This window comes from Lygodium microphyllum, chromosome 8 (genome assembly GCF_053477565.2).
Source record: "Lygodium microphyllum isolate KBCC chromosome 8, Lygodium_microphyllum_v1.1.10, whole genome shotgun sequence".
In the NCBI taxonomy this organism is placed as follows: Eukaryota; Viridiplantae; Streptophyta; class Polypodiopsida; order Schizaeales; family Lygodiaceae; genus Lygodium; species Lygodium microphyllum.
Genome location: NC_141142.1, coordinates 132,981,520 through 133,004,798, shown reverse-complemented (window position 1 = coordinate 133,004,798; position 23,279 = coordinate 132,981,520). Strand labels below are relative to the sequence as shown.

Sequence of the window (23,279 nt, the reverse complement as noted above, 5' to 3'; positions counted from 1 at the left end):
TTGTTAAGCATTCTACTTTGTGCACAATTGATGCATAAGTATATGTTATTGGGTCATCAAACATTTTTTGTAGGTGTGCATGCATGTTATATACATATATGTGCCTAAGATATCAAAAAAATGCTTGACAATTTTAGATGTATATATCATGATGATCAAGTATCTTCTATACATTGATATGTTAAATTTAATCTAACAAGCATGTAATAGAATGCACATAATCACATATGTACACAATTATACACATTTTGCATGATTATTTGTCTAATTGATTAATTGTAGATGCTTTGCCACAGAGAGAGAGAGAGAGAGAGAGAGAGAGAGAGAGAGAGAGAGAGAGAGAGAGAGAGAGAGAGAGAGAGAGAGAGAGAGAGAGAGAGAGAGAGAGAGAGAGAGAGAGAGAGAGAGAGAGAGAGAGAGAGAGAGAGAGAGAGAGAGAGAGAGAGATCCATTGCAATTGTTACATGGTAAAGTGAGGTATATATTGCAAAATTTGAGTCTATATCTATTTTAAAGCATGTGTGCAAAGAGAGATGAACTTTAGGATGAAGAAGTAGACTTTGTAAGGTCTCGAACCTTAGAAACACTAAATATAGCTCTATGTTTACAACAATGAAATAGTTTGTGTGTGAGAGGGGGAGATGCACAACTACATTTGATAAGCACCATGATACTCGTGCCTTGTAAGGGTTTAATGGGGAGTGCTAGTGATAAGTTAGCTTTTTGTAACTTGTTGATCTTGTTTGATAAGAGATGAGCCTTGTGCAAGTGCGTTAACCTATGTAGATGATAACATGAGCTTGAAGTGCAACGGTCCCGCACAAGTGTATTAACCTACGTAGACTAAACAAGAACTTGAAGTGCAATGGCCTTGTGCAAGTCCACGATTTGGTAGGACTATCTATGCAGAAGGGGAAATAACGGCCAAGTAAGGAGCGACTCCTGAATGCCACAATCTAGTTTTGCCACATAACATGGACTTTGATTGGTCCACCAAAACAAGTACCTTCCTTTTGAGGGGTATTGGCTAAACCTGCGAGAGTTGGCTTTGTTCATAGTTAAAGTTTTGGTCACCCATCCACATGCCAATAACTTCAACTTTCAAGTGATGCGTGGAGGCCGAATGGACCTACACATGTCTTGGGCCTCTAACTTTTTGATCGTGGTTTATTGTTGCCTTACCAGCCTCGTATTTTGAAGGTTTGAGAGCGAATGGCCTTCTAGAAATAAAGAGATGAGATCATGTGAGAAAAGCTGCTCTCACAATTGTTCCAGCATATTCGTGTGTGCGCTACTCGACGTCGGGCAATCCGGTCAATCAATCTCCAGTCGAAGCATATAGCACTCTCTCGTCCCTCCTCGCAACCGATAGTGTGACTGTAGAACGCACCCAACACCTGTCTCTCTCTCTCTCTCGGATTGCAAGTTCAGACAGCCTCAATGACGAATTTCCCCCCTCTCCTATTGCCTGCAATCCCCTTGCCTACTGGTACTACCATCCTCTGATGCACTTCAACTCCGTACATTAGCTGCATTTCCGAGCTCGTGTTCGTTATGGCGCTCTTTCAGCTCGACAACTTCTCTCCTGGTATCGCATTCCCTCTGTCTTCTTCACCTCTGCATGTTCAGCAATCACGTGGATCGTCTTTGAAGCCCAGCAGCCTATGGCCAAACCGTCCCAGGACGTGGAATTCGACTCTCTCGCTCGAGTTGTCAAGGCCATTGTCAGTCAAGAGCAGCTTCCCTTCTGACAAATGTTCGTTCACAAGCTCATCTCGCCCCCTGTCAATGGACAACTTTCGAGGGCGATGCTCATGCAATGTCCCAGCGGCCTTATACTCCGTAGCTGCCCTCGCCGTGGCTGCTTCACAAGTCATTTTCGCTCACATGTCGCGTATGCATCAAAAAGCTTGGTTACTGTTATCGACCTGGCACAGTGGCCACCTCATTGATATGCTATCTGCCTTTACAGAGAAGCTTCACAGGATATTGATGGATTCCCACAGCCTGGAAATTTTGCAGCTATCTCGAGGTGGGAAATCTGAGGTGAGACATCCGCAGTTGATGGAGCAGGGTGGTTTGGGCATGGCATTGCTCAGCACAACTGCCATGGCCAAGCATCAGATCAGTCCAGTCGTTACAACCCTATCTGCAAATCCTACTTTCATGTCTGGTCTTGTTGCATGGACACTTGCTCAGGCTCTCAAGGTTTTCACCACCTTCTTTGTGGAAAAACGCTGGGACTTCAAGATGCTGCTTGGGTCTGGAGGAATGCCTTCGTCACATTCAGCTCTGTGTGTTGCTCTTACAACATCCGTGGCATTGTGCCACGGAATAAGTGATGCTCTTTTTCCTGTCTGCCTTGGTTTCAGTCTCATTGTGATGTATGATGCAACGGGAGTGCGGAGGCATGCAGGCATGCAAGCAGAGGTAAGGCTCTGTTTTAAGCTTTGAAATCAGTCTGTTCTTGCAGTCCAAGTTCTTATTAATACTAATCTAAGTTATTAACACCAGGCATATGCTTGTCGTTTACATTCATAAAGTCTTTCACTAGAGAATCCTTGGTTTCCTGATTATTTTCAAACTCTGATGAGGGGAGTCACTCATGTCCCTTGGATGGATTGGGGTTGGTTGAACCATGGTGTTGAAAGGCTTATCAGCGGGGCATTGCTTCAAACCATGTCAAAGAGCATGCACATAATGGTAACTGTTTGCAACCAATTGTAGTCAACCATTCAAATAGCATGCAAGAACAAAATAAAGCATATATTAGAGACTTGTGCTTTGTATATTCCACTTAGAAGAAGAGATGGAAAAGGACAAAAGGCTAATATGAAGTGATTATACACTTCCATGGGTAATTATGACCTGATCAGCATATCGAAAGGACATGACCTATGAATCTAAGACTTGCACAACACAACAAAGGTAAAGTAATTTGTGAGGTGCACAATTGTTGGGGGAGAGAGAAAGAATTATATATAATGGTCTACCAAAGGCCAAAATGGCCTATAAGAGCAGAGGATATGGTACAACCACAATGATGTCTTATCAAAGAGTCTAATCAAAGTATGTCTAAACAAATGAATCTAGAAGTAAAATAGGGTACTGAAAAAAGTAAAACAAGAAGTAAGAACTAAATTTAGAAAAATAGAAATCTAAGGATGATCTACTCTTTGCTCATCCCAAGATCCCCCTCATAGGGTGTTGCAGTAGCAGCTGCTCCAACATAAGGAGATTGAGGTATCTTGGTGGGCGTCTCCTATGGTGTGCAATAATGGCTTGTATTTGTCGATGGTGAGGATGATTGGGCCGTTGCCTTGGGGTTCAGGCTCGGGGTTGGGGACATCTCGCTCAACATAAGGGTATGGCTTGCTCTGGGATAATCCCACGTGGGCATAAACTCATTGGGATTGAAACAATGGACGTTGGTGGAGAAGGAGCCTTAGTGGTCACTAGTGTGAGGAACTTTGTGAGTATAAATTCCAAGTGAGACCTCCTGATCTAATCTAGCACATGTGTCTTAGCACTCCTCATCATAGCAGTTTTTTTGTGGAAACATGCTATGCGGTGACCTTCCTTGTGATACCTTAGTGTATGGGATTGCATATGCTATTGAGGTATCCAATGTATGCGCTAAGATTCTCGTGAGCTCTTCTAGAGAATTGTAGGGATCCATGTTCCATAATCTCTCATACACTGCATTGTTGTATACCTTCTCCATGTCTCATGCAAAGTGGTACCTTGGATATTTGGAATTGTGGGAGTTAGACCTCCTCTCAACCTTGGATGTCAAGGCGGAAGGAGCTTGATGTTGGACTTTGTGTGGTGCTGAGAATCATTATGATAGATGAAGATGAGGATGAAGCACCCTAACTAGAAGAGCAAGGTAGAAGTCATCGCCATGATAGCATCAAGAGAGATGTTGCACAATTTGCCTTGGGAGGGGAAGCCTCATGCCGGCAGAAGAGTACAGCTCTTGAGAAGATGAAACTACGAAGAGATGGTGATAGGTGTGCATCCCATGTCTCCAGTCCAAGCTTGCATGTTAGCCCTGTACCATAATACAAAACCTTGCAAAAGAGATCAAAAGCTACAAAAATAGAGGTCAATATTGAGACGCTTCAAAGCAAAACAAAACTGAAAAGTAAAGCTAAACAAAAAAAGATGTGTAATGAGTGTATGTGTATGAGTGAATGCAGCAAGAGACAAATGAAGGAAAACCTAAGGACAAAGTAATCTATGGGCTGGACACATAAGCCTCAAAAACTAAGAAATCTAGAGGATGCTAGCCGAGAGTATTCCAAGGTACTTGGGAAGTGGTCCTAGATGGAGGTGTAGGAGAGACCCTAGAATAGATGCAAAGAATGCTATAGGAGAGGAGCTAGCAAACCAATCAGCTAATCCTTTAGGGGTAGTTAAAGATATGGGCTGCTGAGGCTGTCCATGTGCCACATGTCTAGTTTCAATGAGACTAGAAGGAGCAGATGGGGCAGCAGGGGGAGGTGTAGCCTCATTGGATTGTCCAACATGAGTGGAGGTAGTTGTAGTGGTATGTTGGGGTCTCTTAGGGGGAAGTTCGTGGGCCTTGGTACGGCACTCTTTGTCTGCACCCTTGTTTTGAGTTGCTTTCACATCTTGAGAGTTCTTGCCATCTCCGATTTTTCCTCGTGAAGAAGAGGTAACTAGACCTTTCTTTGAATAAGAATGTGGGGAGGACTTCTTGTGGACTTGATCATGTAGCCTCATGTGACACAAGAATTGACGTTCGAACTCATAGAAGGTTGGCAAGTGGAGCAATAGGACGATGTGCTGGATGAAGTGGAAATACTTTTTAGGAAGCTTGTTCACAAAGAATGTAATGTGATCATCATGTGACTTCGGTGAGCCTGTAGTGGCAAACTCGGTGAGTTACCGCTTATATTCAGCCAACTTGACTTTTAGATTATCCACTTCCTTAATGGAAAACTCTTGAAGCTCAAAGTTGAGATTGATACATCTAATGTGTTCTCACATCACATAGCAATCAATGAGATGACTCCAATGCTCAGATACGAGGGGAAAATATTATAATTGACAGTCTAACTTAGGAAGCAACCCTTACATCAGCTCAACATTGTTTGTGGCATTGCGGGCTCTCCATTGATGGATGTGATCAAGGTGAGCCAAGCAAGCGTCTAGCACAGATTCTAGACCAATATCATAATTGAGAGTGGATCTCAGGAAGCAACTCCTGCACTAGCTTAACATTGTTTGTGGCATAATAGGCTCTCCATTGACGGATGTGATTAGGGTGAGCCAAGGGAGGGCCAACCAATCAGACTCTAGACCAATAACTAGGTCCCAAAGGCCTTGAGATTCAAGCACTTGTTGCATGAAGTTTGACCAAGTGGTGAAATTGGACCTATTAAAACGAGTCTTATCCGTGAAGGTATTCTTGGCCATAGCAATAGGATTGGTAGTACTATAGGGTGGGTAGGGTAGGGGAGTGGAGTACACTTCAAAATCAAAATTAATCCTAGAGTGCCCACCATGCATGTGTGAAGTGTGCATAGTGGATCCAAAAGTGGGAATGGATTGACTAGGCATGGGCATGGTGACTACGTGAGTAGCCCATGGAAGAGGGATAGGGATAGTGGTGTAGATGATGGGAATTCCTGCATGGGAGTGACTCATGGAGTGTGTGATGATGCACCATAAGCGGAGGATGGAAATCCTTGTGACTGAGAGGTCGATGGAAGTGAGTGTTTGGAGGTAGTAAGGGGAATATCCATCACAATGGCCCTAGGATAAAAGAATGTGCTCACTTGCGGTATGTGGAAGGCACATTGTTAAAGGGTGGCGTTTCTCCTAACAATATTTTAGGTTCTCTTAGCCACACCATTTTGTTGAGGTATGTAAGGCGTAGTGATGTGTAATGCCCCTTTCAGCCGAAAAAGGGTTAAACACTTGTGACATATATTCCCCCCCTCGATCTGTATGGAGTGTAATCGGCTTGCATCCACTGTCATTTTCAACCAAGGCCAAGAAGGTCTTAAAGCATGCAAACACTTTTGTTTTGTGCCTCAAAGCATATGCCCAACAATGACGGGACATGTCATCAATGAAGGTAACAAAGTACAAGTATCCTTTGATGGATTTGACACGTATGGGTCTACAAACATCACTATGCACAAGCCGCCGTAATTTTTGATTAGCATGCATGGATCCACCTTTAGGTAACAAAGCATGATGCATTTTGCCAAGTACACGACTCTCGCATACATTATGAGTAGGTGCTTTCAATGGAGGGAGATCAAGCACTGCATTTTTGCTTCTCAAGCAAAACAAACTACCATAATTAAGATGACCAAATCGAGCATGCTATAACTCGGTGTCATCCATAATGGTGGCATCAACCTATAATGCATCCTTGATGCTTTCCTCTCATAAAAATCAAGCTGACATAGGACATTGTACAATGCACCAGTGAATGAGGGCATCCCCATTACTATAGTCATAGGCACTGTATTGATCCATGTGGAATTTAACCACAAAATCAACACATGCAATGGCTGAAATTCAAAGCAAGTTTTTCTTTATGCTAGACACATGCAAAACCTTTTTAAGTATAACAATTTTCCCATCTTCAGCAACAATTGGAATTTGTCCAATGCATTGGATTGCATGCGAAGCATTATTTTTCACATACAACTGATATCCCTTTTTGTACATTTGCATATATACAAACAAGTCACGAAAGGATGTTATGTGCTTGGAGGTGCCATTGTCAAAATACCATGTATTGTTGTTTTCGGCCATTGATAAGCCATGTGCATGAGAAGAGAGATCATATGAACAATGCACGACAAAAGCATAAGATTGACCAACGTTTAAACTTGCTAGATGTGCTGTTGCATCCTTTGCACTTGTTGAATTTTTAGCAAGAGTTAACCGTGATTGCTTTTTTTTTTTCACCTGCAACCCTCTCTTTATATTCCTCAATGACATGCCCCTTTTTTCTGTAATAATTGCATTTCTTTTCCTTAGCACCCTCATCCTTGGTGCTTGAAGAGTTTGTAGAAGAAGCTAATTTACCTTTTCCCTTTGAGTTTGATGGTTGCCATGGCTTCCCTTTGTTTCTATGGCTGGCTGCAAACCCTTGATTTTCCTTATGTTAGAGTGATTCACCCGTGATTTCTCTCCTTGCAATAACAATGACATCAATGCATTAAATGTGTATGCATCAACATCTCCTTTTGTAAGTAAGCAAAGTATAGTGTCAAAACTTTGATGAGTGTCAGGTAGGCTAGTTAAGAGTGTAGAAATAAGAGAAGCATTAGGAATTATCTCATCAATATTTGCATGCTGCTCCGTTATGTCCTTGATATGTGTAATGTAGGCATCCACTGAATCACCCTCTTTCATGTGTTCCATCTCAAGTTGTTTGTGCAAATAGGCTACACGAGTCTCATTGCACACCTGATACAATGAGGCAAGTTTATCCCAAGTATCCTTGGGCATCGTGCATGATCGAATATGTAGAATAACATGTCTTTTGTATGAGAAAACAATCGAAGCATGTGCCTAGGTATCACACCTATCCTATCTCAACTGATTAGCGGTGGGAGGTGCAAGAGGAGTTGGAGTGGAAGACTCATTGGTGACAGTGGATAAATTTTATGAACTTGCAACATTCTGTGCAATAGGCTTATAGATCTAACCTCTGAACACCTCCAGTTGGGATTTTATGTACATTTCTCGAGCAATTTTTGCATTCTTCAGCATGCCTCACCTACCGAACATTGTCCATCCTTTCCAGGATTTTTTTGATCATTTCTAGCATTTTGACCAGCATTAAATGGTGGTCGGCCATATTTTTAGCCCTAGATTTCAAGTCAGCCAGTCTTTGGGATAATTGACTATTTATAGCCATTTTCCACTTGGTAGTTAGATAGTTATATCATTTTCCCTCCTTCCTTGGCAGATGCACGCTTCGACTCCGTCATCTTTCTCCAGCTTCGGTGCTGCCATCATCATTAGCTTGATCTGGTGCCTCACTGATGCTGTGGGCTGTGTGTAGGGACTAATTAGTCCTCTTGTATTCAACATTTATTTGTTGTTCAGTGCAGGTTTCTTTTCTTCTTCTTTTGCAGATTGTCTCTCTCCCTGTTCTCTTCATGTTTCATAGAATGCCCGTTCTATTGGCCTTCATATGCCTTCCATGGCACCCTCTATATAGGTGTCCATACTCCCTATTTTACCCAAAGAAGACGGTTTGGTATCAGAATAAAAAGATAGGAGCCTTTGGATCAACCCAACCAGTCTATGCAGTGATTACAGAAGCTTCCCAAAACCCTACTACATGTACTCCAGGAGGTGAAAATTTGAAGGACTACCTATCCAATTCAGTCACAAGCATCAAGAAGGACTACTTGTCCAACCCTCTCGTGTTTCAACTACTCGCTTTGGTCGTGTAAGGTGGAGTGTATCCTTGATATCTTCGATCTTTGGGAGTTTGTTACCCATCCTATTGTTGAGAAACCCTTTACCCTTCACCCGCAGTTTGCATTTTTGCGTTTTGCGTTTAGGGTTTGCAGCCCCAAAAAGGGGCGCCATCCTAGACTGACTATGTCTATTTATAGGCCACTCTCATTCATTCACTATGGCTAATTCATTTAGTCCGTCACCTCCTCTCTCCAGCCTCTCCATTGCTCTCACACCCCTTCAGGAGGACATTGCGGTTCGTGGTTCGTGGCTGTCTTCATTATCTTCCTTGTGCTATGGCACCCTTGTTCCCTTGTATCACATTCACTCCATGATTCAGAACTTCATCATTCCATTCATTAGAGTTTCTTCTCTCTTCTCTTCTCTTCTCCATGTTTGCTGAGTTCACTTCGTGTTCCTTTCCGCAAAACCTACTATCTCGTTGGTACGTCATCTTTTGATATGGTATCAGAGCTGGATCTGCTCACCTAGCATCGAAGATCCTCCACTCCAGTGAAGGCAAAGACCGGTGGTGGGTTCCGTATCCACTTCTCTTCTTCTTCCGCTGCATCAACATCTCGTTTTTGCAGATTTCAGGTGTTTCAGCTTGCTGCCCACACCCCGTTCGCGGAGGACATCTCAGACGAAGCTGTCCATTGCTGTCTTTATCAGTTGGTGCTTGATTTCCAGCCCTCTTCACGCAGTTTGGAGCTGATTCCAACCAGGCAACTGGTGTTCTTGTGCAGACCTGTTGCGGTATAGCTTGCTACGTCATCACAGTCCTACTGCCTGCGTTTTTAGCCTTTCTCTCTCTTATAGATTGTCCTGCCTGCGTTTTTAGTCTTTCTCTCTCCTACAGGCTGTCCTGCCTGCGTTTGCTTTTTAGTCTCTCTTGCTAGCTGCGTTTTTAGTATTTCTCTCTCCTATAGGCTGTCCTACCTGCGTTTTTAGTTTTTCTCTCTCCTCACCTGCGTTTTTCTACTGGTTGCAATCTTTTACTACTGGTCACATCCTTTTCCTTCTTCAGCAAGGCACACTGGTATCCATGGCTTCTTTACCAACAGATGATCAGACTACTGGGTGCTCCTACTGTGGCATCACCGGCCACACCACCGATGCTTACCAACTTCGAGCTTTGCTCCCTACCTCTCCGGAGTACATGCGTCTTTTACCAGGCACTCCTTGTGCCACCTCTCCTTTTTGGGCCACAGAGATCGTTTGAGTACTATGCTCTAGGCAATAAGACACATCCGATGTGCACTGAGTCCTTTCGAGCACATGGAGGATCGATTGGTGCTACGATCTCCCGGAGATTGTCGCAATGCCAGCAGCAGTCTTCTCCCACCTATTTTCAGATACAATGGCTATGCGGTTCTGCAATCCGCTCCATTGAGAGACAGTGATTGTTTGATACGGTCTCCTCGTCAGTCTGCTCCTTTGAGAGAGAGTGGCTGCTCGACTCCTTCTTCTTCGGCTACCCAGTCTGCTCCATTGAGAGACAACGACTGTTGCCCACATCTTGCTCATTAGGCTCTCTCGAGTCCAGTTCGTAACAATGGAAGGTTTAGGACATAAACCATAAGGATCACCTGAATTTGAGTTTCTAATTCAATGCTAAGGTCAACTATAAGCTTTAACTAGCATCAGTGGTCCTTGAGTCACTACATTCACAAAATGAACTCAACCTGAAGCAAATCAATGCTGCACTTGGTTCATAGTGAGTGAGAAACGAGGGGGAGTGATTCCCATCGACCCCTCTATCCATAGGGCATAGTCTCAACTTTGTTCCCTAAAATATCATTCATTGGAATCTAAGAAAATATATTAAATAGTCACATATTTGTCCATTTCCTAAATCTAGTGCCTTGAGGAAAATCTCGCGGCTCACCAAGACCACCCATCCATAGAGCAGACCCATCAAGGATTTCGCCCTTCCACTTTCCTTAGGGGTTTATTTTAGTTATTTAATTATTCCTAACACATTTATGCTCTACATGCAAAGATAGCTTCCTTAATTAACCATTAACACTGATTCCTTTATGTGAATTATGGTCACATATACAAACACAATGTTAAGCAGTCCTTTGGTAGCACTTGTAAAACAATGTATTTTTATCTTGCACCTTCTTCAAGGTATAATGCCAACCCAACATTCCATCCCTTAACTTGGGAGTGGTGTCCAATATCAAGCACACAATCCACCAATTTGCCCTTATCTGGCATTAGGGCCTTCCAGGAAGTCTCCATCTTGGGTCACGTAGGGGTTGGATAGTTCCTTGGAGCATAAGGGATTTACTAACTAAAGCCCCCTAGCACCCTCACCTCTTCCTGCCCAAGGGTTCCATCTGTTCAGACTTTGTCATGGGTGTAATTTTGGGGCTGATTTGCAGTAATTTACAGCAGCTTGTCTTCTTGTACTATGCTTTCATTTCTTGGCATGATGAATGGTGGATCAAATGACAGTGCTATCTTTAACATTGAAAAATTGGATGCCACGAATTATAGCTATTGGAAGGCATAACTATGGCAAGTTTTGGTGTAAAAATTGTAGATTAAGCCATTGAGACATGAGGGTGTAAAGCCCAAATGCTTTGGTGTAGAGGATTGGACTGAATTGGACGAGTCATGTAAATCTACAATTATTTTGTCACTCGCTAAGTAGGTTTTCTATAAATGTTATCTTTGAAGGGTAGTCACCTAGTAGTTATGGGAAAAGATGTGTGATATCTATGATAAGTAGCGCCGTATCTCTCAGATGTATTGACTGAAGCAACTCATGGACTTTCATATGAAGGAGGGGACTTCCATGTCCGCCCACTTAAAATGAGTTTCATTCCATTTTCAGCCACTTGTCTTTGTAGGGGATTGACTTTAAGGAGAATCTTCCACCATTGTTCTTGCTAGTTACATTGCCTGAATCATGCGACACATTTTGTACTGCTATGTGTGTAAATATGCCTGTTGATGGGCTGAAAGTATAGGATATAGAGTGTGCATTATTGAATGAAGAGGTTAATAGAAATAATATTGGTGCTTCCCGTAGCTCTTATGTTTTGATAGTCTAAGATAATAATTCTAAGAGTGGTAATGCCTGCCGTGGGAAAGACTCTTACAAGTCTCATTCATAGTTACGTGGATAGTCTTGCAGTAAGTCTTGTAGCCATAAGTCTGCATTTACTTGTCATTATTGTGAGAAACAATGTTATATTCAACCCAATGCTATAAAATGCATGATAATAAGTGCAAGGAAAAGAAAAAGGACAAAGTGCAAGAAAAGAATGATGATTGCAGCATTGTCCCCAGCAAGTCCAACGTCAAGATTAATGTCGTGCAGATTGATTCTGATGATGATTATATATTTGCAACTTCTTCTCTTGATGTTTCGTAATTGACTGATATCTCATCCACCTATGCTCAATGTTGGCTGATTGATTTAGGGGCTTAATTTCATATCACCTCTCATCGAAAGTGGTTTCACTCCTATCGCAACATGACAAGATCTGTCAGATTGAATAATGACTTGGCATTGGATATTGTTGGTATTAGAGATGTACAATTGCAATTTGCTTTAGGCAACATCTTTACTTTGCATGATAGATGCCATGTTCTAGCTTTGACCAAAAGCCTACTCTTTGTTGGATAGTTGGATGATGTAGGTTACTTTGTATCTTTTGGTGATTCCTCATGGAAGATTACCCATGGGAATCTTGTCTTTGCACGAGGTGCCAAGTCTAGCACTCTTTATTTCTTATTTGTATTTGGGTCTATCGACCATGTTTTGGTAGGGCTACAGTACCACATATATCATTATGGCATCGTCACCTCTCATTTGTAGTATCTTGCATATCTTGACCATAAATATTTTGATTCTTGTGATTATTGTCTTTATGCTAGATAGACATGTAATTCACATGAGTCTTGAATTACGCATATGGGTGAGCCTCTAGCTCTAATTCATTCTGATGTTTGTGGACCTATGCCTTGCAAGTCGTTAGGTGGTGTGAATTATTTTGTTACTTTCATTGATGATTAATTACTTAAGGTCTAGGCATACCCCATAAAGTAAAAATTGAAAGTATTAGCTACGTTTCAGCATTGGCTTGCTTTTGTTGAGAACGAGTCCAAGTATAGGCTGAAATGCCTATGATTTGACAATGGGGATGAGTATGTCGCCTTTGAGTAGTTTTGTGATGAGAGGGGCATTAAGTGTCAGCTAATCTCCCCGCTCACCCCAGAATGGTATGGTTGAGCGCATGAATAAGACGATTCAGGAGAGAGTTCATAGTATGCTTAGCTAGGTAGACTTATTGTAGCACTTTTGGGCTGAGGCAGTTACTATTGCTGTACATTTGATTAGTCAATCCCCATGCACTGCTCTTGACCATCAGGTTGCAAAGGAGGTATGGTTTAAAAAGCCTCCATCATATACTTATTTACGTGTCTTAGGTTGTAAGGCTTTCTGCCATGTTCTCAAGGACAAGCACAATAAGCTAGATCCTAAGTCCGTGAAATGCATCTTTTTTGGTTATGGAGATGCAGGTGAGATGGGCCATTGCCTATGGGATCCACAAGCTCGGAAGGTCATTCGTAGCCATGATGTCGTCTTTCATGAAGAGAAAATGCATAAGCAGCCTGAGTAGGTAGTTGAGTATGTAGGGTGATATTTCAGGAGGAGCCTCTTGTTATTGTACAGCCCACTAGAGAGCTTGTACTAATTGATGCTCTACTGGCCCATAACCATGATGTTAGATAGGATGTATAGGCCCCACAACTTGTTTTGAGGCAGTCTACAAGAGGTTGAGGTCAACTTGATTGGTTTGTGCCCTCCATGGGTCATGTTATGGTGACAGATGATGGTGAGTCTCTTACCTATGATAAGGCCATGTGCAGAGGTGATAGTTACTCTTAGAAGAGGGCTATGTAGTCAAAGTACTCATTGTAGAAAAATCATACGTGGGATTTGGTTCCTTTACCTAGCGGAAATCGTGCTTTACCATGCAAGTGGGTGTGCAAGTTGAAGAGTACCGTAGATGCCCAAAGCCAACATATAAGGCGAGATTGGTTGCTAAGGGTTTAAGCAAGAGTATGGTATTAACTTCGATGAAGTCTTTGTGAGAGTGCACAATGGAAGAGAAACACGAATACAAAGAAAAGTAGAGAGAGAGAGAGAGAGAGAGAGAGAGAGAGAGAGAGAGAGAGAGAGAGAGAGAGAGAGAGAGAGAGAGAGAGGAGCAATGGTGAACTCTGCTGCGCGCGTCCAACGTTCTGTGCCGAATCCACTATTCTTGCTAAAAACGAACTGTAGAAGTTCAATTGTACTACACTAAAGATGGACATCCAGTGCGGAAGCAGATCAATCGTTCGATCGTTAGTTGTAGCTAGAACGAGAGGATCTGCACTGACTATCGGATGGACTGGTAGCGAGGACCACTTGCCCCTTTGTCCCCTGGTGTGGTCAATTGGGCCATTTCATTTCAGAATGTGACAAAAATCTTGAGATTTTACAGCGAACTATAGATCCAGATATGGATATGTAAGACCACCATCCTTAGCATATACTTCAGCAGCCCTTACAAATGCCACCCGTTATAGGTGTCTTGTTGGCTCCCTCCTCTTACTTATTCACACTCTGCCCGATGTTTCTTTTGTTGTGGCATTGTTGTCTTCTTTCATGAAGACTCCCACTCGAGCATTGGAGAGTGGCTTTGCACATTCTTCATTATTTACAAGGGACTCCATCCTACGATATCATGTATGGAGAGGGGGTTACTCTCTCTAGTTGGAGTGATTCTAACTCGGTAGGTGATGTGGATTTGCACCGGTCCACTACAGGTTATGCCTTCTCCATTGGATCGAGAGTTATCTCGTGGAGCAACAAGAAGCAACTTACTGTGGCCCTTTCTTCTACAGAGACAGAGTATCGTGCATTATGTTCTACACCTATGGAGGCAGTTTGGCTTCACCACATGTTGGTAGAGATTGGTAGAGATTGGCTTTCCTTAGCCTCTACCTATGGAGCTGTATATCAACAACCAGAGTGCTCTAGCTCTGGCAAAGAACCCTGTTTTCATGTTCGCATGAAGCACATCAAGGTTTAATATTAGTATGTTCGAGAGCAGATCATGGATTCCAAGTTAGCGGTGGCCTACTGTCCCATGGAGGACAACGTAGTTAATCTCTTCACGAAGCCTTTGCCCTAGGCTTCTATACCTCATCACATGAGGTTGTTGGGTCTTTGAATACTCTCGGGATCTGAGAGGGGGTATCCTGGCTATGTTAATTATGTCTAGGCCAACAATTAGCCATACCAAACTCCGAGAGAAGCTCGGAAATGTACATGTGCTGTGAGATAAAAATGCCGTGTGCCATCCGATAGATCTCCAAGCCAAGGAAGAAATATAAAATCCCAAGATTTGTCACTTCAAAGTCCTGTTGCAAAATCTCGAATACGATCAACCTCCTGAGTAGAGCTCCGTGTAATAATAAGATCATCCATATACAAGATGAGCAAAACACACTTGTCACCCTTAACTTGGAAGTATAGGTTGGGATCATGAGCCGATTGATGGAAGCCGCTTTGTAGAAAGAAGTGATCAATGCTCTGGTACCAAGCATGAGGAGCTTGCTTCAAGCCATAGAGAGCCTTTTGCAATCTGTAGACATGGTCCTCCTTCCCTTGCACAAGAAAACTTGGAGGTTGTGAAATATAAATCTCCTCCTGAAGGACACCATTCAAGAAAGTAGACTTTACGTCCATTTGATAAATAGGCCAACAGTGGTGGGCTGCAAGAGCCAAAATAAGTTGAATAGTAGACGTCTGAGCCATAGGTGCAAAAGTCTCAAAATAGTCCAAACCTGCCCTTTGAGAAAAACCCTTGGCTACAAGCCTAGCTTTGTGCTTGTTTAAAGAACGATTTGCAAGGTACTTGGTCTTATAGACCCACTTCACACCTATCACCTTCCGCTTTGGGCGACGTGGAACTAACTCCCAAATATGATTACGCTGTCGGAGCGTTTGGGGTTGAAAGTCTACCACGGGGGTAAGAGACAGTAGGGTGAAGGGAGATTCAAGGAGAGGAGTATACGAAAGAGAAGGGGTTTGAAGAAATAGTAGATGTAGAAGAAAACTGAGAGGTGAAGCCTCTCAAGTTATTTCAGCATCCTGTCATACATGGAAGACATCTTCTCATAATCATAGCTCATGACCAAATACATCTAAATAAGGGTGGGTGGAAGCCCAAGACACATTGAGACAATAGCTCAGCTCATACACAAAGACATAACATAATCCATGATCCATGTTGCTGCCATCCATTGATTGCTGTAGGTATTCACCTCAAAATCACATGTAAACTTCAACCTAGTAGTGGTAGAAGCCACTACAACCAAGACACATATCAAATGCTCCTGTCAAATCCCAGTCAAAGCTAAAGAAGAACTTCAGCCCTGTCAATAATAGTGTATTCCAGCCCTCAATCAAGGCTCTAAAATGCATACAAATCCAATCATAAGCCTCTCTAATGAATGCCCAAGGTTGCCCTATTGTTTAGGGACCGTATTCAATACATACATTCACTTAGATCACTTGCAAGCTTTCCCAAATTGAGTGGACTGTGGGTTGCCCTGTTTATGACAGTTTTGAACTGTGGGCTGCCTGTTTATGACAGTTTTGAACAGTCCAAAACAGCCCATAGACCAAGAAAAATCACTCCTTTGGCTTTTCCAAGTGGTACACTAGATCCCGGGAGCAAGAACCAAGCTCCAGGCATCAAGAAAAGTCTTGAGAATGAAGAATTAACAAGAAGAGACCTTGCTGGTCATGGATTCCCTATTCTTCCCTGTTTAGGACAGCACCATAGCTCTCCTCTTCTCTCCCAAAATGCATATATCAGGCACACTTTACCTTCCTCTCCTTCCTCTTGCCCGTTTCTGAGTTGAACTCCAGTTGCATACCCTTGGAAGCTCCACCTATGGTCCAGCTCTCTCCCTGTAGCCCACGCCCGTGATTTGCGGTGCAAATCACGTTGATCTACCTGTTCTCTCCCACACAAATCCAAAGTTTCACACAGACACTTCAAGTTACCTAAGTCACTAACAAGGGCATATACCATGTCCCGTGTTCAAACCTAGTAGACTTGCTGAACTAAGTGACTTCCAAGCAAAAATGAACTCAAAGAGTCACTGCATTATATCTTGTAACCTGTCCTGAAGCTCCTATAGACCAAGTATGCAGACCTACATGATCCATAGCATCTCCATTTTTCACACTATAGACATAAAATCCCATGACAACGCTCAATAGAGTTGAGCTCCTCTTGCATGGCCTAATGCCAAATATCTTGTGCAAGAGCCTCCTCAACTATAGTAGGCTCATTGGCATGAAGAATCTGTGACATAAGAGCATGTTTCACACAAAGTGAACTTTTCCACCGGGCCTGTAAGTGGTTTGATTTGTGTGGACCTGTAGGAGAAGCAGAAAAGTGAAACACCTAAATCCTGCATGAGGTGTCGGTACCAACGAGGGATCTGAGTAGGCTCATTCGGCTGCAAGGGAGATTGAGTAGTCTCCGATATTTGCAATGCACCTATTTGCGAAAGAGACCCTTGTAAAAAAAAAAAAAAGACGAAGAGACTAGAGAGACAATAGAATTTGCAGGGAGAAACACAAAGTGTGTACGACAAACACTGAGAGAGAAAACTTAGAAACACAAGAATACAGTGATGATACATTGAATCATGCTATGAGAAGAAAAGCTTATACATGGAGCCGAAGCTCAAAAGATAACTACACTGCCCTGTTTGAATTAGGTGGTAGCACCTATGGGAGATTTGCATAGTGAAGTGAGCGAAATGCAATCCCTTGGGCAGTGGGCTATGGAAGTATTTACTAGAAGTTGAAGGATAGTTGTCGAGGGAGCCAACTGTAGTCCTTTGATGTTGTCGTAGATATAGAAGATGATTACGAGCTGTTGAGGGAGCCTGGTAGCACCAAGTGCGGAGAGTCGGAGCATTGGAGTATGTACGTGCAAAGGAAAGACTGAAGGCTAAGCAGTGTGTGTGTTTGCAAAAGGGGGGAGGGGGGGTTGACTATAAATAGCCATAAATGCCTAAATTTGGCCAATCTGCACCAGTAGGTGCCAAAAAGGTTGGCCGACCAGCATTTAATATTGGTCATCGAAGAAAAATGTCAGATAAAATAGGGGAGGCTTTGAAAAAATCCCAGATGACAATGAGAATGTTTGATAGGTGTAGGCAGATTGTGGAAAGCAGAAACTGGCCCAGCAATGCACATAGGAAGTTGACAAATAAAGAAAATGCACCTAAATTGCGAGAGCTCCTATGTCTCCATTAGACTCTGATAGGAGCTCACAATGAGGAGATGACAGACTGACATAACTAACATATGTAGACTAACAATCTTCTCTCTTGTAGTCAAGATGACTACCCTACACTTGGTATTAGCTTTGGTTGCGCAACTAGATCTAGACCTTTATGAGATGGATATCAAAATGTCTTTTTTACATAGGGACTTGCGTGATGAGATTTATATGCAGTAGCTTAAGGGCTTTGAGGAAAAAGGTAGGGAACACCTAGTGTGCAAGTTGAGAAAGAGCCTTTATAGCCTTAAGCATGCATTCATAGGGATATCAGTGATATGGATTTGTGTTTATATAGAATGCTCATGATAGCAACTTTACAATTTTGGTACTCTATGTGAATGATATGTTGATTACTAGGAGTGCTCATGATGAGCTAGCTGCCTTGAGAAGTTAGCTCAAGAAGGGCTTTGAGATGAAAGACATGGGATAGGTCTCTCACATATTCTTGGGACATGTATCACGCGCGATTGCTCTAAGGGGCTTCTTTACTTGTCACAAAAGGGGTGTATTCAAAAGGTCCTTGAATGGTTTTATATGCAGAATGCTAAGCATGTTGGTTGTTCTTTGCCTTCTTATATGAAGGTTAGTTAGGCCGTTTGTTAGCAGTTTGATGAGTAGAAGGCCGAGATGGCTAAGATCCCTTAGGCATCCGTATTGACCAGTTTGATGTATGCCATGATAGCCACTTGTTCAGACATAGCATTTGTAGTTGTTCTCGCTATATGGCTACACTTGCTAAGTGGCATTGGGATGCCGTGAAGGGTATCATGAGGTACCTTAAGGGCACTGTAGATATGTGCATATATTATGGTGGCTAGGATACATGAGTCGTAGGATAAACTGACTTTGATTATGTAGGATATGCTATCAATAGGAAGTCCATCTTTAGCTATGTCTTTATCTTTGCTAGAGGTGCTGTTACTTGGATGTTTAGGGTGCAGAAATGCACAACTCTATCCACTACAGGGGTAGAGTATGTTTGGTAGGCTAGGCTATCTGGTAGTAGACCTTGGTATTTACTGTTACTAATGTGGTCCCTACATTGTATTCGGATTCTATAAGTGTTGACCAAGAATCTGGTCTTCTATGCAAAGACAAAGCACATTGAGGTACATTACTACTTTATCGGAGAGGTCGTATTGAGGACAAGTCTATCGAGCTTGTCAAGATCTCAATTGACCAAAATCTTATAGATTTGTTTACTAAAAGTCTCTCAGCAAGTGTTTTGCCTTCCTTAGAAAGCTGATGGGCGTTAGATGAGATGATATGCTTGTGCCTATGCCGCCTATGTATTCACTACATTGACAGTACCTGCACACCTGCATATTGCAGGTGGCAAGTCCCCATCACTGTCACTTCATTCTTTATTGTTTCAGTGACTAATAGAATAAGTGAGGCTGGTCACACATTGTGATTGTTAGAGTTCTCACATCTTGAGTCGCTCTCTGCTCTCTTGATCCATCTGCCATAGCTCACGCCTCCATTGCTTCCGCTTGCTCATGCTCTCACTCAGGCTTCTCCCTTCACAAACATATTTAACAAGTCATTTTGGCTTGCCATTACTTATTGTATAAAACTAAAGTTTCACAACAGCAGTTGCCAAATGTATACATGTAGGCGTAGCAATGTGAAGAAGCAAGGAAAAGCTCAAAAGACTTACAATTTTGGGTATGAGTGATGATGTGGAAGAGAAATTTGCAGCAGAGAAGGCTCCAATGTCTCCAAATGTTAGTGTAGAAGATGAAATTAGCCTCAATGTTGATGGATTTGGACAACTTTCACAAAAAGCCCCAAATATATATGATGAAATTTGGGGTTGAATGTGTAAAGCCTTAGATTTTTTACAATAAAATTGGCCAAATTTTTGTGTACCTAACACAAAATCCCCAAAATTTTGATGTGATTTGGGGTTTTAACAAAAGCTCCAAATTTTGGAAGAAATTGAGTGGAAATTGATGTCTGCTGCAAAAATCCCCAAATTTTTACCTATGAAGGGGCTGCATGTAAACAAAAGTTTATTTTATGTAATTAATGCTGATCAAGGTTGGTAAATAAGAATGTTTTAATGGTGGGATTGTTGGGGCAGTAGAATCTTTTGACAAAAAAAAAAGGTGTGCTGGTCTGATTGGCGCGTCGTGGGAGAGAGGGGGTCAGTAATCTGTGCATGGTGTTGGCTATTGTCACGTCAGGTCTGGTCTAGTGTGGTTGACCAGGTGTTCAAGTAGCTGTCACGTCGAAAATCGATGTTGGGCAGGCTGCAACTGATGAGATAGGGAAGGTGCTTTTGACTGATGAGTAGGCGGTAGGTGCATTTGACTGATGAGCGGTTGGATGAGCTAACTTTCATACTTGCCATGTATGCAGTCGGTAGGTTTGCTTGCCATTCAAAAAACAACTGCTGGACAGGTAGCGAACATGCTGCTTATTAGGATGTCAACCTTCATGTGGAGGATGGTGCAATCGGGAAGAGAACTCTAGCAGTTGAGGCAATCAGTTTAGTGGACATGCAAAGGGAAGGAGATGCATGAGGAGTAGTAGATGCCAAGTTTAAGATTCAATGGTGACTGAGGAGTGGTGGCAGCGGTTGAAAAGAGGTATGGCTTTGATACCACTATTAGGTTAGGATTCAATAGCTCATGCTCACACACACACTTACAATAAACAAGTGAACAAAAAGAGAGAAGAGAGTGCTGGAAAGTCACATCCACTATGTGAGAATGATAATGAAAATACAATGCCTAAGGTTAGTCTAAAGTACCACACCCATTGACAAGTGTTCACATGGGAGAAAACCCTTCTCTAGCTAGAAGGTAAAAAGTGCATATGGATGAGGGAGTGTTCACACTAGAACTACGGAGGAACATGATAAGTGTAATAGTAGTAGATGGAGACCTCTAGACAGTAGAGCGATGGCTGGAAACAAGCCATCTGGGGTTGGTTGAATGGTGGACAACTGGTCTATTCATAGAAGGATCCTCTCAAATTAGGGTTTTTCTTATGGGACATATAAACTCTCTAGGACTGTGCACTATCTAATGAAACTTTTGGTAATTTACATGTTTTGGGGTGCTAATCAATTTGTAATACATTTTTAGCTCAACAAAGCTTGGATTACATTGTGTGCAAGAAGATAGTTGATTTGCATACTCCGCTAATACACAATGGTGAAACAAGCATGGGAGACCATGCTTGTCTCTATTAGGTGTGTAACAAGACACGTTTTGCCTATTTGTGCAACTAGCTTGAGATAATACAGATACATAGGATGCTTTAGGTGATTCATATATTACTCACATAAATGACCTCAATGAACAACATGCAAATATTGATGAGCATTTTTCATGAATCACTTGTGTCCACTATATTAGCTGGTTTGCTAGAGTTGTATCAAAGTTTTGCCACTCCTCTTCGTTATGCTGAGTTCCTCTCCTTACTATTACAAGAAGAGTAGTCTTGAGTTAATTGCCCACGCATAGTTTTGGACAATTAGGCACAACCATAAAGGCCAGGGAAATCATTGCAGCAGTTCAATGTGAAGCATATAGAGGCACACTTAACCCGTTTAGACATGCATTAGTTTTACACATTTGTAGTGTGATGCTTTTATGATTCTTTAGTACATGCTCAATGTCTATCCTTATGGAAGCCAAGGATATGTGGTACTTAGATAGTGGTGCTTCAAAGCACATTACCTCTTTCAGTGAGCTATTCGTTTTGCTTAAGGATGCACCAAAGGGGGGATTAGTTGTCGTGGCAATAATGTTTCCTATAAAATCAAGGACATTGGGCATATTCTGCAGTGAATGGGGCTACCATTATGCATAGAGATGTCTTGTATGTGCTTGGCATAAAAAAGAACTTGCTTTTGAGTTTCAGCCATTGTCTATACTGGATTCGTGGTCAAATTCTCTCTATTGACTTGACTTGTATGAGAGGAGAGTATCAAAGGATACATTAGCCGTGGATGCCAAGGCCATGGATGAGATTGAGTTGTGGCATTTTCGGTTTGGTCATCTTAACTATGTTCTCTATCGACTTGACTTGTATGAGAAGAGAGTATCAAAGGATACATTAACCGTGGATGCCAAGGTCATGGATGGCATTGAGTTGTGGCATGCTTGGTTTGGTCATCTTAACTATGCTAGTTTGCTTCGTCTTAGAAGCAAGGATATTGTGTTGGATCTTTCTCCATTGAAGACATCGATTAATAATGTATGAAAGAAAATGCTAGTGGATGCAAACTAGTCAGTCTATGTATTGACTGAATGGGGGAATGTATGTTATAAGACTTCAATGCTTTTATGGCTGAGAGGAATATTGTCCCCTTCGCAAAATGGTTGAGAGGAAAAATAGATCTCTTATGGAGATGGCACTTTGTACAATGTATGCTATCACACAAAAAGCTACCCCCAAAGTTTTGGTTGGATGTTGTGATGTGTTCAACATATGTGCTCAATCACTGCCCCACAAACGTATTGGCTACATGCATATCTTATGATACTTGGAAAGCATGAAATCCAATGGTGTCAAATATGCGTGTCTTTGGTTGTTTGGCATATGTTTTGGTGCAACAATCATGAAGACATAAGTTACGAGACAAGGCTGTCAAATGCATACTTATTGGATAGTGTAGAAAGTAAAGGATACACTTTGTACCAACCCTCTACAAGTTAGAATTTTGACAATGGAAATGTGATGTTTGCTGAAAATGCAGGTTAGTCCTCCAATGATTGAAAAAACAACCAAATGTGGGTTGATGGACATGTTGGATTGTTTGTTGCCTTTATTTTAGTAGGGTGTACTATACTTTGGTCAAGTTCAGCAATCTAATGAGGGAATATAGCAGCAAATGAGCAGCATTTACGTGCTGATCAACAGCCTGATTTTGAGCCCATTGACCAAGGCACTGCTAATGATGAAGTGATTGCTATTTGGGAGGCAAGGAGAGTCCCCTAGATGGTATTGGACACATTATGGGTCAATGAACATGCCGTTCCACTTCTTGATAGTCACTCACCATGCACAAGCTAACTTGGCTGTGGATGTGCTTGTAGCTATTGCATGCAATGAGGAACCTAAACCTATTTCTTTGAGGATGCTTTGGATCTTTGCTCCCACTTCACAATGACCACCATTCCTAGTATCATTGCTTTGGTTGCTCACTTTGATTGGCATGTGCATTTGTTGGATGTGAAGACTTCTTTTCTAAACGGTAATAGGACTAGAGCATTACACAAATCCTCTTTTTGGTCTTTTTACAGACACATTATCCCATATGTACACACACACACACACGCACACACACACACACACACACACTCTCTCTCTCTCTCTCTCATATTAAGTTAGATGATAATCAAACAAAAATTAAACTACTTTGATCTAAAAATACAATATAGAAATGATATGAATGTGTGTGCATGTAAGGAGCTT

General features: G+C 42.1%; 1 protein-coding gene across 5 annotated transcripts in view; it reads left to right on the top strand.

Annotated features, from left to right (window-relative positions):
* Positions 1-1,181: 1,181 nt before the first annotated feature.
* The window catches only part of LOC148032875 (uncharacterized), a 31,728-nt gene continuing 9,630 nt past the window's right edge, over positions 1,182-23,279 (top strand). Inside the window, exons 1-2 of one of the 5 annotated variants that reach the window (XM_087683573.1) lie at positions 1,194-2,430; positions 2,652-2,703. In XM_087683573.1, the coding sequence (XP_087539699.1) occupies positions 1,555-2,430; positions 2,652-2,703 (928 nt within the window). In that variant the 5' untranslated portion in view covers positions 1,194-1,554. Of the gene's footprint in view, positions 2,431-2,514; positions 2,704-23,279 lie in introns of those variants that run through there. The other 4 variants (XM_087683574.1, XR_015691670.1, XM_087683572.1 and 1 more) reach the window with 4 other exon arrangements.